General features: G+C 39.5%; 1 protein-coding gene across 2 annotated transcripts in view; it reads left to right on the top strand.

The window, feature by feature from the left end:
• Positions 1-14,536, top strand: part of Atrnl1 (attractin like 1) — a 577,179-nt gene that overhangs the window by 109,277 nt on the left and 453,366 nt on the right. For both annotated transcript variants that reach the window (XM_036173756.1, XM_036173764.1), the window contains exons 18-19: positions 3,425-3,643; positions 10,961-11,098. In XM_036173756.1, coding sequence (XP_036029649.1) covers positions 3,425-3,643; positions 10,961-11,098 — 357 coding nt within the window. The remainder of the gene's footprint in view (positions 1-3,424; positions 3,644-10,960; positions 11,099-14,536) is intronic.

A 14,536-nucleotide genomic window follows, 5' to 3' on the forward strand; every position in this document is an offset into this window, starting at 1 on the left:
CAGCCATTATGGAAATGTATGTGGTGGTTCCTCAGGAAGATGGGAATTGATCTACCTCAGGTTCTAGCTATAGCACTCTTGGGCTTTAATCCTGAATTACTGTCTGGCTGCATGGATGGCTCTTTCTATCCGGCTTCCCTTCTCTGTAGGGGAGATGCGTACATCTCTGGAGGTGAATCTTCTCTCTTAACCTTTCCAGGAAAAGTCTTTAAGGCTTTTCCAGAGGTCTGTTTCTTAGTTGATTCTAGATTCCTCTTCTGTGACGTTACTTGAGCCTTACATGCAGGGTTGCGGCATAGATAGACGAGTTAGGGCTGGGTACCCCATGATCTCTGATTTTTGACTAGGTGTGGTTTTCTATAATCTCCATCTATTGCAAAGAGAAGTTTCTTTGATGAGTGGTGAGAGTTATATTTATCTGTGGGTATAAGGATAAATATTTAGAATACAGTTAGTAATTTTGCTGTCTAATAAAGGGCCATAGTAGGTTCTTCTGTAGTATTAATGACCTTACTTCTGTCAGGTTAATGACCTTACTAGCCTATGGTAGTTGGCTAGGTTTCCAGTATCATGATTTCCCTTATGTTGATTGGGCCTTAAGTCCAATTAGAGAGCTTTTGGTTACCACCAAGATGTGAATGCCACTATTATACTCTAAGGGTTATCATATCATACTGTTTGTTGGTGTGGCTAATAGGCATTACAGCTGAGTAGGACTGTTGGATGCTTCCCTCCCTTGGAAGCTTGTATAACAGCTTCTGGTACTATGGAAGCTAGTCCTCAGGGAGGAGACTTTCTTGTCAGATCCAGCTTGGTTCCCCTGGGTCCTGTGTTCAAAGTGCATGGTATCAAGGCAGATTTTGCCTAATGGCTTCTAAGAAAGCTTTGTTAATAAATGGAATTATTAATAATTAATATATTTTAAGTAATTGGATATTTAGAAGTAATTGGAATGATAGGTTTATTTTTTAATATATAGAAATTTCAATAAAAATGAGATTAAAATAATATTGTAAATGTAGAAGTCTGAGCTTATGCCATGCATCTCAGAAATCTTTGTCTTTCATTATTTTGGAGATTTCACTACTGCATAATTAATTACTTACTCATTTTGTTTCTTTTGTGATACTAGGGATACCTAAGTTTCCATGCACACTGAACAACAATTTGCCAGTGAGCTATGTTACCAGCAGAAATCTTTAGTAAGGGTTTTAGACACTGGTATTATTAAGCCCCCTTCCCACATCCTAAGTGCTGGGAATTAAACCTGGGCTTTGTATACTCCAGGCCCAATTTAAAAACTATTCTTTAAATTTGATGAATTTAATGATTAAAAGACTTTGACACATTTAGTAAGCCCTCTTGAGTATTTATAACACAGCTTTCAAAAATTCCAAAATGAAATTAAAAATAAGTTTCACCAAGTTTTTATATTTCATATAATACAATGTCTCTATATTGTCCTTAAGTTTAGGAGAAGTAGCACAGTGTACATAAGCTTTCGTGTAATATTATTTTCTGTAAGAAAAAGAACTATGTTGTTAGTTCCTGAGTCACCATTACATAGCAAATGATGGATTTCCAGTAACAATTTAACACTGTCTACTGCTCTGTATTCTTGGACAAAACCAGAGCCAGTGCCACCTTCCTTCGTAGCTATTTTTCTAAAATGAAATCTAAGGACTAGAATATTTCTCTGAACAGGAAATTTTGTCAGCTGTTTTTAAAGCTGAAAATCTACTTGAAAAATAAAAGTAGATCAGGAGTTTGTTCCCTCTCAGTACAGAAGTGTAGGATTCTTGATCCAAGAGTTCCTCACTTGTCTAGAAAGTCTTAACAGGAATCTTGTGCTGAGGATAGCTTAATTGATCTAATATATCCTAAGGACATCTTACTTATAATTCCTTAAAAAGTTAATTCTAAGTTAAAATTTCTTTTCCCATTGAATACGTTTAGAATGTAAGTCTATTAGACAATGTGAACTGTCTTGGATGCGAAGCAGTCAATTGTGTTTCATCACATGGCAGTTTTAATTGGAATGTCACAGTGTATAATTGTACCTATATAACTTTTGATAGTTTTTATTCTTTCTCATTGACTTCATGGTAAATTAATAGTTTTGAAGGCAATCATCATAACTGTCAACAAATATGTGAGCTACCCATAATCCTAGAAATAAGGGAAGTGCTTCAGATCAAGGGAACCGAGCCGGATATGGCAGTGTACGAAATGTTTAGTTCAGTGTCAGTTAAAGGGATTGCCACTCATCATTGTGTATTGGCAAGATGTCCCTTTTATTGAAAGTAGATTCTTTCTCATACAGTGCATACTGATTCCAGGTCCCCCATCCTCTACTCCTCCCAGTTCCTTCCCACCTGCCTTCCACCCCGGATCCACTCCTTTCTGCCTCTCATTAGAAAAGAACAGGGTACTAAGAGCTAACAACCAAATATGACACAATAAAATACAATAAGATAAAACAAAACCCGTCACATCAAGGCTGGATAAATCAACCCAACAGGAGGAAAAGAGCCCCAAGAACAGGCACAAGAGTCAGAGACCCCTTTGTTCTCACATTCAGGAGTCCCATAACAGTACTACACTAATAGCTGTACTGTGTATGCAGAGGACCTGGTACAGACCCATGTAGGCCCTGTGCCTGCTGCTTCAGTCTGTAAGCTCACATGAGCCTCACTTCCTTGATCCAGAGGGCCGTGTTCTCCTGGTGTCCTCCATCCCTGCTGGTTCTTACACTCTTTCCACCTCCTCTTCTGTGGGGGTTCCCTGTGCTCTGAGGGGAGAGATTTGATGGAGACATCTCATTTAGAGCTGTGTGATCCAAGGACCCCGGAAGATAAAACTTAGGAAAAGAAAACCCTTCATGTCTATGAATTAGATGTCTAGAAAGTTAAATATGTGAATGTTGTATTTTATTTAATATGATTTGAGATGGTTCTTTCCACTACTTTATAAAACCCAGTCTCCAAGGTTCTTGGCCCTCAAACAGCTCACAACAAATAAAATTTTCAGTGAATTCTTAAATCTAGCATTTTGCTGTTGAGTTTCTGATGTCAGCTCCTTGATGTTCCATTACAGCAAGATGCTCAGGAATTTTTAAGTACTGCCTTAATTTTTTTCTGTGTTATGGTTACCATGTCTTGTTTTTTTCCCTTTTAAAATCCAATTCAATCCAGAACAATTCTCTTTGTTCATGACATGTATTATGCATACATGTGTACATATTTATTTGTCCATTGATACATGTGTGTGATGAATTGTTCATATCAACTAGTTATTTATGCAAAATATTTCTATTAACTACTGATGACATTTTAATGTCTTTTTTCTTACAACATTTTTCTGAAGCATACAATTCTGCTTGATTATAAAATTAATTTTTGTTTTTAATGCTTCTGTCACTCAGCTCAAAATTGTTCTGGATTAAGAACCTGTGGCCAGTGCTTGGAACAGCCTGGATGTGGCTGGTGCAATGACCCCAGTAACACAGGGAGAGGACACTGCATGGAAGGGTCCTCACGGGGACCCATGAGACTTGGTGGAGCACACAACAGTGAGGTGGTTCTTGACACCAGTCTTTGCCCCAAAGAGAAGAACTATGAGTGGTCTTTTATCCAGTGTCCAGGTAACAAACATTTTATATCCTTCATGAATGTACTGGTGTACTTCATTGCTTCTGTTATTGTACTGTCTTAGAACTCCCATGCTCCTCAGGTTCCAGTAAACCTCATGGTGAATGTGGATGTTATGTACTGAACATCCACAGTGGATTCACTTGGCCTTATTTTGAAATCCACCATTGGTATTCACTGCTATTTAAATTTGAAGGTCACTTAGTTTTTCAGGGGCTCTCTTCGTATTTCTATGTTCTTTATTCTGTGCTTGTATGGAAGAAAGTTGAAAATTTAACTTATTCAATACATGTTTTCTGAGTGCCTGTTGTGCACTAAATAGTATATTTAGTGTTTTAGGCACTAGAAACATAGTTGATAAATTGGTTTAAAAATCACTACACTTGTGGAGAATATATGCTCATTGAAATAAGTGAAATGTATGAGGTTATGTGGTGGATGAACACTAGTAAATGGAAGCCTGGGATTGAAGCTTGCCTTTTAGAAGGCAAAGCTTTGCTGAGATGTTAAGGTTGATAAACGGCTGAAGGAGAGGAAATGTATCAGGGCTGGGGTTCCTGTGTGATGACCTACAGAAGAGGTGACAGCACATTAAGTGAGGAGGAAACGTTAAAAGTGGAGCTAGAAAATCAAGAATATGTGCTTTATCACTTTATCAGGCTGGCTGCCATACAGGAGTATGGCACAAAGACCCAGTGGGGGCTGAGGAAGAGCCATGATGCATGCTCCTGAGGGCTGCTGCCCTAAGGCTGGGCCTTTATCTCCTTCCTCAGGCCATCCTGATGCCATGGAACTAAAACCACGCATGTCTGAGCTTAGGGCATGATCCTGACAAATAGTTTCCCTGGGACCAGTGACAGCTGAGGCAGAAGGGTTGAGAGCTACCAGAGCACACTTGAGATGAGGTGCTTACCCCGCTGCAGCACGAGGCCCCAGAACCAAGTGGAAGAGACAAACCAGAGCAATCAGAGAAGGACCTGCAGAGTGCCATGTGTGCACTCTAGTGTGGTTGCTTATGGAGAGATGCTTTGAAGACCATCTGAAACAGACCAAGATGTGTATATGGAAGCGTTAGTCAGGAGGGATAGGGATTGCTTTTACTAGATAACACATAAAGTTGGAGGAGGTTGGAAGTGCTCTGTATGGCTCTGTAGACAGTGCATAACTGCATTTGTCAACATCCAGACTGTGTTCTTGGGATGTAGTTCAGTAGACCACTGCCTAGTGTTTACAGGTTGTTGATTCAATGCCTAGTACTGTACAGAAAAATAAACAAAATCTATACCTATATACCACAAAATGTGAAATTTATTGTATGTAATAAAACCATTTCATGTAAGAGGATTCCAGAGTGGAATGCTAATTTTCAAAAATGAATCTGACTATGCCACAGATCTCTGTCTGTCTGTTTGTCTGTCTGTCTGTCTGTCTCTCTCTCTCTCTCTCTCTCTCACACACACACACACACACACACACACACACACACAGACTTTGACTATTGGAAAAGTGTTTTTTTTTTTTACTGTATAGTACGAGGCTACAGAAAAACCTATACATAAACCTATGGTTTCCTGATGTGTTAAATTTGTTTCCAACAAGAATTATTTTATAATTTTAACAATATCTTGTGTGTGTACTGTGTTTCAGCAAAAACAAATAGTTGTATTTAGTAGGAGCCAGAGATCTCACTTTCAGAGAAAGAGATAAAGGCTATTGAGTAGTTGGTGCTGGATTCAAGCTTCAGAACATGCATTCACACTGACTTTATACATAAAAGTAAACATAAACATGTATGTATATTTGGGTTAGTTTATAACTATATATCTGTCAAAATCTATATATTTGTCAAAATACACATTTTTCCTAACCTTGTCTTTTGAGCCCATGACACTCCAGTGTAGATGTAATTCTAAATAGTCTTATTAAAATAAGAAACACAGAGCCAAATATAGAGTTAAAAGCCAAGGGGTCAGATTACTAGTGAATAGCCTTTAGCTTACCAGCTGCTGCCATCCTTCCCCTGAGAAAGAGAGCTACTTCCTGTGTGTATTTTTTAATTGCCTTTCTGTTCTGCCTTCTCATTGGCTGTAAACCCAAACACATGACTTCCTCGTCACTGCCTGTATATACAGACCTCCAGGTCTCTATGGTTGATACTTGGATTAAAGGCGCCTGTCTCCATGCTGGCTGTGTCTTTGAATTGGTTTCCACAGCAACTTTGACACATTGGTGAAAAAAATTAAAAATCTGGCTCCAGAAAGTAGGTTGCTAAATCTGACCATGTGGCTGAGAAGCCTCACATCTAGTTTAGAAAACCTTCGAGCTGCACTTTATTGAGGCCTTGGAGTGTATAAGCAGGACTCAGTAGATGCTTCTGGTGGGAATTGAGAACACCAGGAAGCTGTGGAGATCATGCTCATGAGGTTTCAGATGAGAACATAGGCTCTTGGGAGTTGGATTAGAGGCTCTTTGTTTTGCTTTCTGGTAAGAATTTATGAAAATTTGGTCTGTGTTCCAAGACTGTGGGAGTCCAAGTTCAAAAGATGATTCACTAGTTAAATTGACAGAGGAGTTTTTTGTTTGTTTGTTTGTTTTTGATTTTTTTGAGGTTTCTCTGTGTAACAACTCTGGCTCTCCTGGAACTCGCTTTGTAAAACCAGATGGCCTAGAGCTCACAGAGATCTGCCTGCCTCTGCCTCCCAAGTGCTGGCATTAAAGGCATGAGCCACCATGACTGGCTTGGCAGAGGAGATTTTAAGACAGTCCAATGTTCATGCTGTGGTATGGTTTTTGTTTTTTCCATTCAGTCATTTTTACATTGAGATTTTGGAACGAAAAGAAGAATAGAAAAACTTGAAATGTTTGTAGTTTCAACAAAGAGTTTCATTCCTGCATTTTACAAATAATATGTCTATAGGCATATTTTATTTTACTAGCATTAACATTGTGTTTAAGATGTGTACTTTTGTGGTATGCCTCTCTGTAGGGATAGCAAATTTTGATACTAGAGGTAAAGAACTTCTATGTCATCACTTACACATTTAACTTCCTTGAAAAACTCAAAATGCTAATCCAAGGTCAGAGTATGAAAAATAAATCACTTTTTAAAGTGAGAGTGAAAGTACTGTGATGTGTAATAAACATACGTTGGTAGAGGTGCTGGACTGAGATGTGAAATGGGGGAACTCTGCATCAATTATTTTCCACCTTTATGTATTTCATGTGCTATCAATTCACCATTTTAACTTTATAAGTCATGGCCTTTTAGTATAATGTAAATCTACAACCACTACCATCTCATAGTTACCACAAAACCAAACCTGGGGCCCTTTAAGAGTTATTTCAAATTTCCTCTTTCCTTTCTTTTTTTTTTTTCTTTATTAAGAAATTTTCTACTCACTCCACATACTATCCACAGATCCCCCGTCCTCCCTCCTCCCACCTCCCAGCCCTCTTTCTCAAGCCACCCCGCATCCCCACATCCCCAAATCGAGGTCTCTCATGGGGAGTCAGTAGAGCCCAGTACACTGAGCCTAGGCAGGTCCAAGCCCCTTCCCACTGCACCTAGGCTCATGCACCAGGGACAGATCCCGATCCCCCTGCCTGGGTGCCCCCCAAACAGTTCTAGGCAAACAACCGTCTTCCGTATCCAGCCTAGTCCAGTCCCATGGGGGCTCCACAGCCCCTAGTCCACAGTTCATGGGCTTCCACTAGTGTGGCTGGTCATCTCTGCACGTCCTCCCATCATGACCTCGACAGTAGTATCTCTCCTCTCTCTCATCAATTGGATTCCCAGAGCTCAGCCTGGTGCCTGGCCGTGGATCTCTGCATCTGCCTCCATCAGTCACTGGACAAAGGCTCTATGATGACAGCTAGGTTATTCTCTAGACCAGTCACCAGAGTAGACCTGTCTGGGCACCCTCTGGACCACTGCCAGGACCCCAGCATTAGAACAAGCAGCGTAAAATGACAATTCAAGACAAAGTTGTCACAGAGATAAAACTCCAACACAACACACAGCTAATGACATTCTTTTCAACTATTTATTGACTGTTTATGTATTCCTTGGAAATATCCAAGTGCTTTGCTCTCATTAAATTTGGGTGGGTTGTTTGCTTTTTTAAAATATTTTGGAGACTTTTTTAATAGAAGAAAGGCATACACGTTTATTTAATACAGGCTTCTCATAGCATGGGTGTCATTATAGAGATCTGATGCCCCAAAGTAGTACTTAGAAATGGTTACTTAAGTAAAGGGTTGGACAAAGAATACTTTTAATTGAAAATAGTTTTTTTCCATACAGTATATTCTGATTATGATTTCCCCTACCCCTACTTCTCCTAATTCCTCTCCTCCCATCCAGATCCACACCCTTCCCGTCTCTCATTAGAAAACAAACGGACATCTAAAAAATAGTAATAAGTAAAACAAAACAAATACACTAGAATATGACAAAACAACCAAAACAAGAAAAAGGGCAAAATAAAAAGCACAAGAAATGTGCACAGATGCAGAGACACACGTTTGCACACACAGGAATTCCATAAAACCACAGAAACAGAAGCTATACTATATATGCAAAAGACTTGTAAGGTTAAACACACCCCCATCCTACACAGACACCTGCCTCCTCTTCTGCACAGTTTTCAAGCCCTGAGGGAGGGATGAGATGGGGACATCCCGTTTTGGGGGTCTTTCACTGCATATTGTCTGGCTGTGAGCCTCTGCAGTGGTTCCCATCAGTTACAGGAGGAAGCTTCTTTGATGATGGCTGAGCATGGCACAGATCTGCTAATGTGGCCAGCATGGCTGGCGGGTTCCCAGGGAGTGAACAAAGAATATTAATTGTGAAGAAGCAGCTGAAGTATGCACAGAGGCTCAGAGAGAAGTGGTTTAAGCAGCACCAGGCGGGGCTCCCTTAGTCTGGTCTTCTCATCTTTGAGGATCCACAGAGGGACTGCTGCGTGTCTGCTTTCCTACATATAGACAATATTTTATGATCATGCTTATTTCTCCATCTCTTGTTCTTCAGCTAAGTCCTTCTGGACCCTCTGGTCACATACCTCTTCCAATTTCATGTTCTCTCTCTGTCTCTGCCTCCCCATCTCTAAGTAACCCACTAAGAGGGCTGAAGAACACTTCTTCCAGAGGTCTGGGTTGGATTCCCAGCACCATGTGGCTGGTCACAACCACATGCAACTCCAGTTCAGGGATCCAGTGCCCTCTTCTTGCCTCCAGAGGAACCACGCACATCCTCTGTAGAGACTTACAAGCAGGCAAAATACCCATAACCCAAAGTAATTTTAAAATTTTAAAATTTTAAAAAAGAAAAGAAAAAAAAGTATGTGGCTTCCGAAGTCCAACACATTTACTGTCTAGTTCTTTCCAGTGAAGAAAATGTTTTCTTATCTCTGCTCTGTGGTATATTTACATGGTTTGAGTTATAGATATATTTCAAGGGGTCATTCTGAGATGCCTTTGTGTGATCTACAAGACCTGTGGCAGAGGGTGTTTTATATGCATGTTTTATGTTAGAGTTCCTTCACCTTGTGGTAACATATATTCAGTCCCACACATGGTGAGAGTTTAAATTTTTATGTGGCTTTTCTCTCTCATTTATAGATGTTAGTGGCACATCAGATTCTTTTCTGTCTCTTTGGTCTTATGGTGTGCTTTGGAAATTTGTTCATCTGCTTGGATGCAGGTGATAACTTCAGTTTATAAACACTTCTCATTTTCTTTCTTTTCCTGGAAGGTGGCAGCAGTTACATTTGCTGGCCTTGGTAGATTTGGAGGGCATGTCTGCTGATACTTGCTTGTCTATCCTATGCAGAGTACAGATTTCTTCCTAACTCAGTATTTATAATTCTTGTTTTGAAGCCATGCATCATTTTAGTCCCTGACAATTTCTTTTTCTTTGAAGGGAGGCTATATATTGAACGAAGTTGTGGGTAAGCTTTTTTTTTCCCCTCAAATTCCTGTGTAAACATGTTGGAAATTTACTAATGTCATGAAGATATTTTTAAATGCTGCACATCTGTTTATAGAGAGCCATATTTTCAGAACTATGTAGTTTATTTGCGTATCAAATGATGGATTTGTCATTATGTTTTATTTTGATTTTTTTCTGTTTGTGTTTCCATAAATAAGGAGCCATCTGGGGTAGACTTAAAATGTAGGCAAAATAAAATAGATGGATCATCTTTAGTTTTATCTGTGTTCTATAGATATGTTGATATTAGAGCATTTAAAATAACAGTTTATCCTGGGAGAATTATTCGGTGTCAGACCCTGCTACCCATTGATGCAGTCTGGTGATGGTGTTGACTAAAGCGTGATCACAGGCTGTGAATGCAGCCTTTCTTTTCTGTGTTTGGTACAGCTGGTGCACAGAGGTCCAGCTTTTTACAGCATGCCTTGTCCTTTGCCATTGATAGGATGTTAGTTGTAGGCTTTAAAGGCTGAACTAGGTTTGCCATCACTAACCTTTTGAAAGGCATATTTGTGAGTTTGAAAACATTTGAAAAACATTGTGATATTTTAGATACTATTTTACATATTTGATTTCCTTTTATCATGAACTATTTTGTTAGATTTTCTTATTTTATAGATGGTTTAAAAAAACCAACTTCTTGTTTTAAGACAATACACCTTGCTGGGTGGTGGTGGCATATGCCTTTAATCCCAGCACTCCGGAGACAGTGGCAGGTGGACCTTTGTGAGTTTGAGGCCTGCCTGGTCTACAAAGTGAGTTCCAGGACAGCCAGAGGTGTTACACAGAGAAACCCTGTCTCGAAAAAACAAAAACAAACAAACAAACAAAAAACAAAGAGGATACACCTTTATTCAAATTAAGAGTCCCTTTGTTCATCTGAATAGTAACTCATTTTCTTGAAATAAAGATCTGTTGCCTGATAATTTTTTGTATTCATAGTTTGTTATTAAGTATAAATATATTTATGATATATTAAGAACTTACTATTCTTTACCAAAGCTTTATTATCTAATCTTTATAAAATTTAATAGCTAAAACATTCATATAATTCTTTAATGGCTATATTAAAATATTCCTTACTTACATGTAATATTTTACATTATCTCTAGCCCTTACATCTTGTAATCAATGAGATCAATTGTGACCATGCAGTAAGATGCATTCACTGTCTTACTGATGTTTCCAGCTGCCTGTGTCATGTATTGGGTAAAGCTCTTTGGACTTTGCTAGAATCTTAAGAGTAACTTCTGTCTTGAGAGCTGTGTACTTGCATGGCGACTTTGCTCTTTGTGATATGTTGTGCTATTCTCTCTAGCTTGCCAGTGTAATGGACACAGCACGTGCATCCATAACAGTGTCTGTGAGCAGTGTAAGAACCTCACCACTGGGAAGCAGTGTCAGGACTGCATGCCAGGGTACTATGGAGACCCCACCAATGGAGGGCAGTGTACAGGTAAATGTTTTTACTTCAGTGTATCTTTGCTAACTAAAAGAAAATGAGAATTGAAGTGTCTCTTCTGGAAAAAATGCCTAAAATTTTTTCCTATCTATCTTCAGTATTTTTGATTGAAGACTGTATGTATAAAAAAATCTATAATATGCTTATTTTAAAATGCTACATTTTTACTTCAATTGAATTCATACTTATGAGAAATTTAGTAAAAATACATATAATTTCATTATTAAAATGATCATTACAGATAGTTTTTTTTTTGGTTGGAGATTGGAATAATTGACAGTTATAGATAGGTGCTTAAAAGCAGGTAAGATTTCTTTTTGGACACAATGGTAGTTATGGAGTGGGTTTGGTCTGAAACATTATTTCTATAACTGTTGAAAACCGTTCTGACGGTCTTCTTTCACTTGGCACGACTTCCTTTTTCATCCTCGGTGTGCTGTCGCCCACTGCTTTCCTTCCCCGACCTCATGGACTCCTTTTCTACCCCCCAGTGCTCCCGTGCTGCACTACGTGTGTGGCCGTACGACTATCCATTGGATCATACGCAGCCTATCGGGTTGTGCTGTAGCAAACCGACCCTCCTGCCCCCAGTAGCCGTCAGTTGCAAGTATCTCTTCAGCAAGTGCAGGTCCATGGCCCTTTCCCCATCCCTGCTAGACTTTCAGCTGCTTGATCTTGTGGAGGTCATATGCCTGCACCTACAGCTGCTGTGGGTTCATGTGAGCAGCCTTCCTGCCACCAGTGGAAAATGTTCGACAGTAGTCCCCTCCTACCACTGGCTTTATAGTCTTTCCAGCACCTCCTCTGTGTGGACCCTGAGCCTGTGGGGAGGATATACAATGTAGATGTCTCATGTTGGGCTGTGCACTACCATCTCTATGCTCTGCACCTTGAGTCTGTTAATTGCTGTCTGCTTCGATAGGACATTCTTCTGTTGACAGTTGAGAGCTGTGCTAACCCATTGGTCTAGTGAATCATTCATGTATATAGAATACAGTTTAATACTATATCCATTTAGCAGAATGCTGTAAGTAAATTCTTTCCCAGAGTTTATGACTCAGCCAGTTAATGGTTCTTGGCCCAATAACCAGGTATGAATTCTGCCTAGTAGCTTAGGCCTTCCATCCAATCAGAAAGTGGTTGATTACTAACCAAACCTGTCACTGTTGTCAATGGGCATACCTTGCTATGCTGGTCATTACTGTAGCGCTCATGTTCACAGTGGGTGACTGTTGATTACTGTTTCCCCTTAGCTTTGTGCACAGCACCTTCTGGTACTGTAAAATCAGACAGTAGGGATGAAGCTTCCAGACTAGTTTGAGTTCTCCATGTCCCTGTGACTCATGTATGTGCTGCCCTCAGCAAGTGTCTCTATCCAGTTCTGGAGGGTAATGAAGTTTTTCCATGTTTTTTGAGAAAAGACTGTTCCAGATAAAATTAACAGCTATGATAAATCTCCTTAAAAATAGTTTCTAATGTATGTGAGAGAAAGCAAAATACTCAGAGTAAATTGATGAGGAGGAATGTTGTTTGGAGAAGTATGATAGCATGAAAGAGAATACAGTATCTTGTGGGAAATTATAAGCACTTTGGCATGTAATCTGAGTAGAAGAACCACTGATAGTTTTGAGTGAAGCTGTGACAGCATGCTCCTTGTTTTAAACCGGGTTAATTTTAGGTACTGTTTTCAAAGTAAGCAGTCAAGGTTCAGAGTTCAGTGGGAAGGTTATTGTAGTAATAGGGGTGGGAGACGATGGGATCTTAGGTGAGGGTGGTATTGTGAGAGGTAGGTAAAGTCATTAGATTCTGAATGTAATTTTTAAGGTAGATTTAAAAAAAAAGATTTCTAATTTGATGTGGGATGTAGGAGAGAGCCATTAAACTTGGTCACAGCTAGAAAAGATGGAGATGGAAAACAATTAGTGTTGGTTATGTTGTGTTTTAAATGCTGTCAGACTTCAGAGTGGAGATGTTGACTAGGTCATGAGAGATGGAGGTGTGAAGTTCTGGAAGAGCACTGAGGGGAAGCTTTTAGTGTGTGTCTAGTGTGCAAAGTCACATGGGATACAGCCAGCAGCACCATCGAGATAGTCTGTCACTGCCCTGTGGGCGTGTGGGTGATGCTGTCACCATCCTGGGCTTTTGTTTGAATGGTTCTCATGGGTGTTTCTCTGTCAAACTCCAGGAGTGAATTGCTGGATTGAGGTAGTTTGGTGGTCATGATTTTTCAGGGATGACTTTACCATATGATGATTTCTCCATATACTCTCCAACACTTGTTGTTTTCCTTCACCTTATTTTAAAATAAATTTAACTATCATTTTGGATGTGCAATGTTATTTTATGGTAGTTTTGATCTGCATTTCCTTAATGAATAAATAATAAGGACTATCTTTTTGTGTGCTTTCTTATTGTTTTGTATTAGAGAAATAACTGTTCAAGGTCTTCACCCACTAACACAATTTATCTTTATTTTAAATTGTGGTAAAACAGTATTGCATGGGATTTATTATTTTAACTCTTCTACGTGGATATTATGGCAGAACCAAGGGCATTTGCAGTGTTCATTTCCTCCCAGCTTTGTTTCCTTTTGTGAACCGAACCTCTCTGTCCATTAGCCACTGTTCTCATCCTCTCTTTCCATCCTCCGACCTCTGGCTGCCACCAAATGCCTGAGTTTGACCAGGCCCCTCATGAGCAGAATCACAATTTTGGTTCTTTGCTGACTAGCCAATATCTTCCAGGTTTGTTCAAGTCACAGAACGTGTCAGGTTATCTGTGCTTTCTAGGCTAAACAACATTCTGCTATCTGTTTAAACTACTTTTTTATCCATCTGATCTTTCTTTAAGAGATACTTGAATTGCATCTACCTTTTGCTTATTTTGAATAACACTACTATGCATGTGGGAGTTTAAATACCTGTTTGAGTCCCTGTGCCAATATTGGTTTGTGCTATTGCCATTGTGTATCTGGATAAATTATTTGTAGAACTTTGTTCTGTTTTTAATATTGGGCTAGTTTTATGGTCCCCTCCCCCAAATCAAAAGACATCTTTATATATTCAAAATGATAGGCCCTTGTAAGACTGTGGTTATCAGATCTTTTCTTCTACATTGTAGATGGTCATTTTTAAAAAAATCATCATGCCTTTTAAAATATTTGAGATTAAACATCTGCCCTATTGATGACCTGCTGGAGTGTGAAGGGACTGGTCTTGTGGAGCCATAGCTGCAGGATCTCCATGAGCCAGGGCAACAGCAGGATGTTGGAGAGCAGTGTCAGTGGGGGCCCAGTATTGATGGTGGTCCAAAACCAGAGGCCTTGAACTGACCAACAACTCATTATACAATGAACATTTGCAAGTAAAGCTGTGTGGACAAGCACCTGCTGCATGATGCACAGCAGCTTCCCAGTGCCACCGAGAGATAGGA

This window comes from Onychomys torridus, chromosome 1 (genome assembly GCF_903995425.1).
Source record: "Onychomys torridus chromosome 1, mOncTor1.1, whole genome shotgun sequence".
Lineage (NCBI taxonomy): Eukaryota > Metazoa > Chordata > Mammalia > Rodentia > Cricetidae > Onychomys > Onychomys torridus.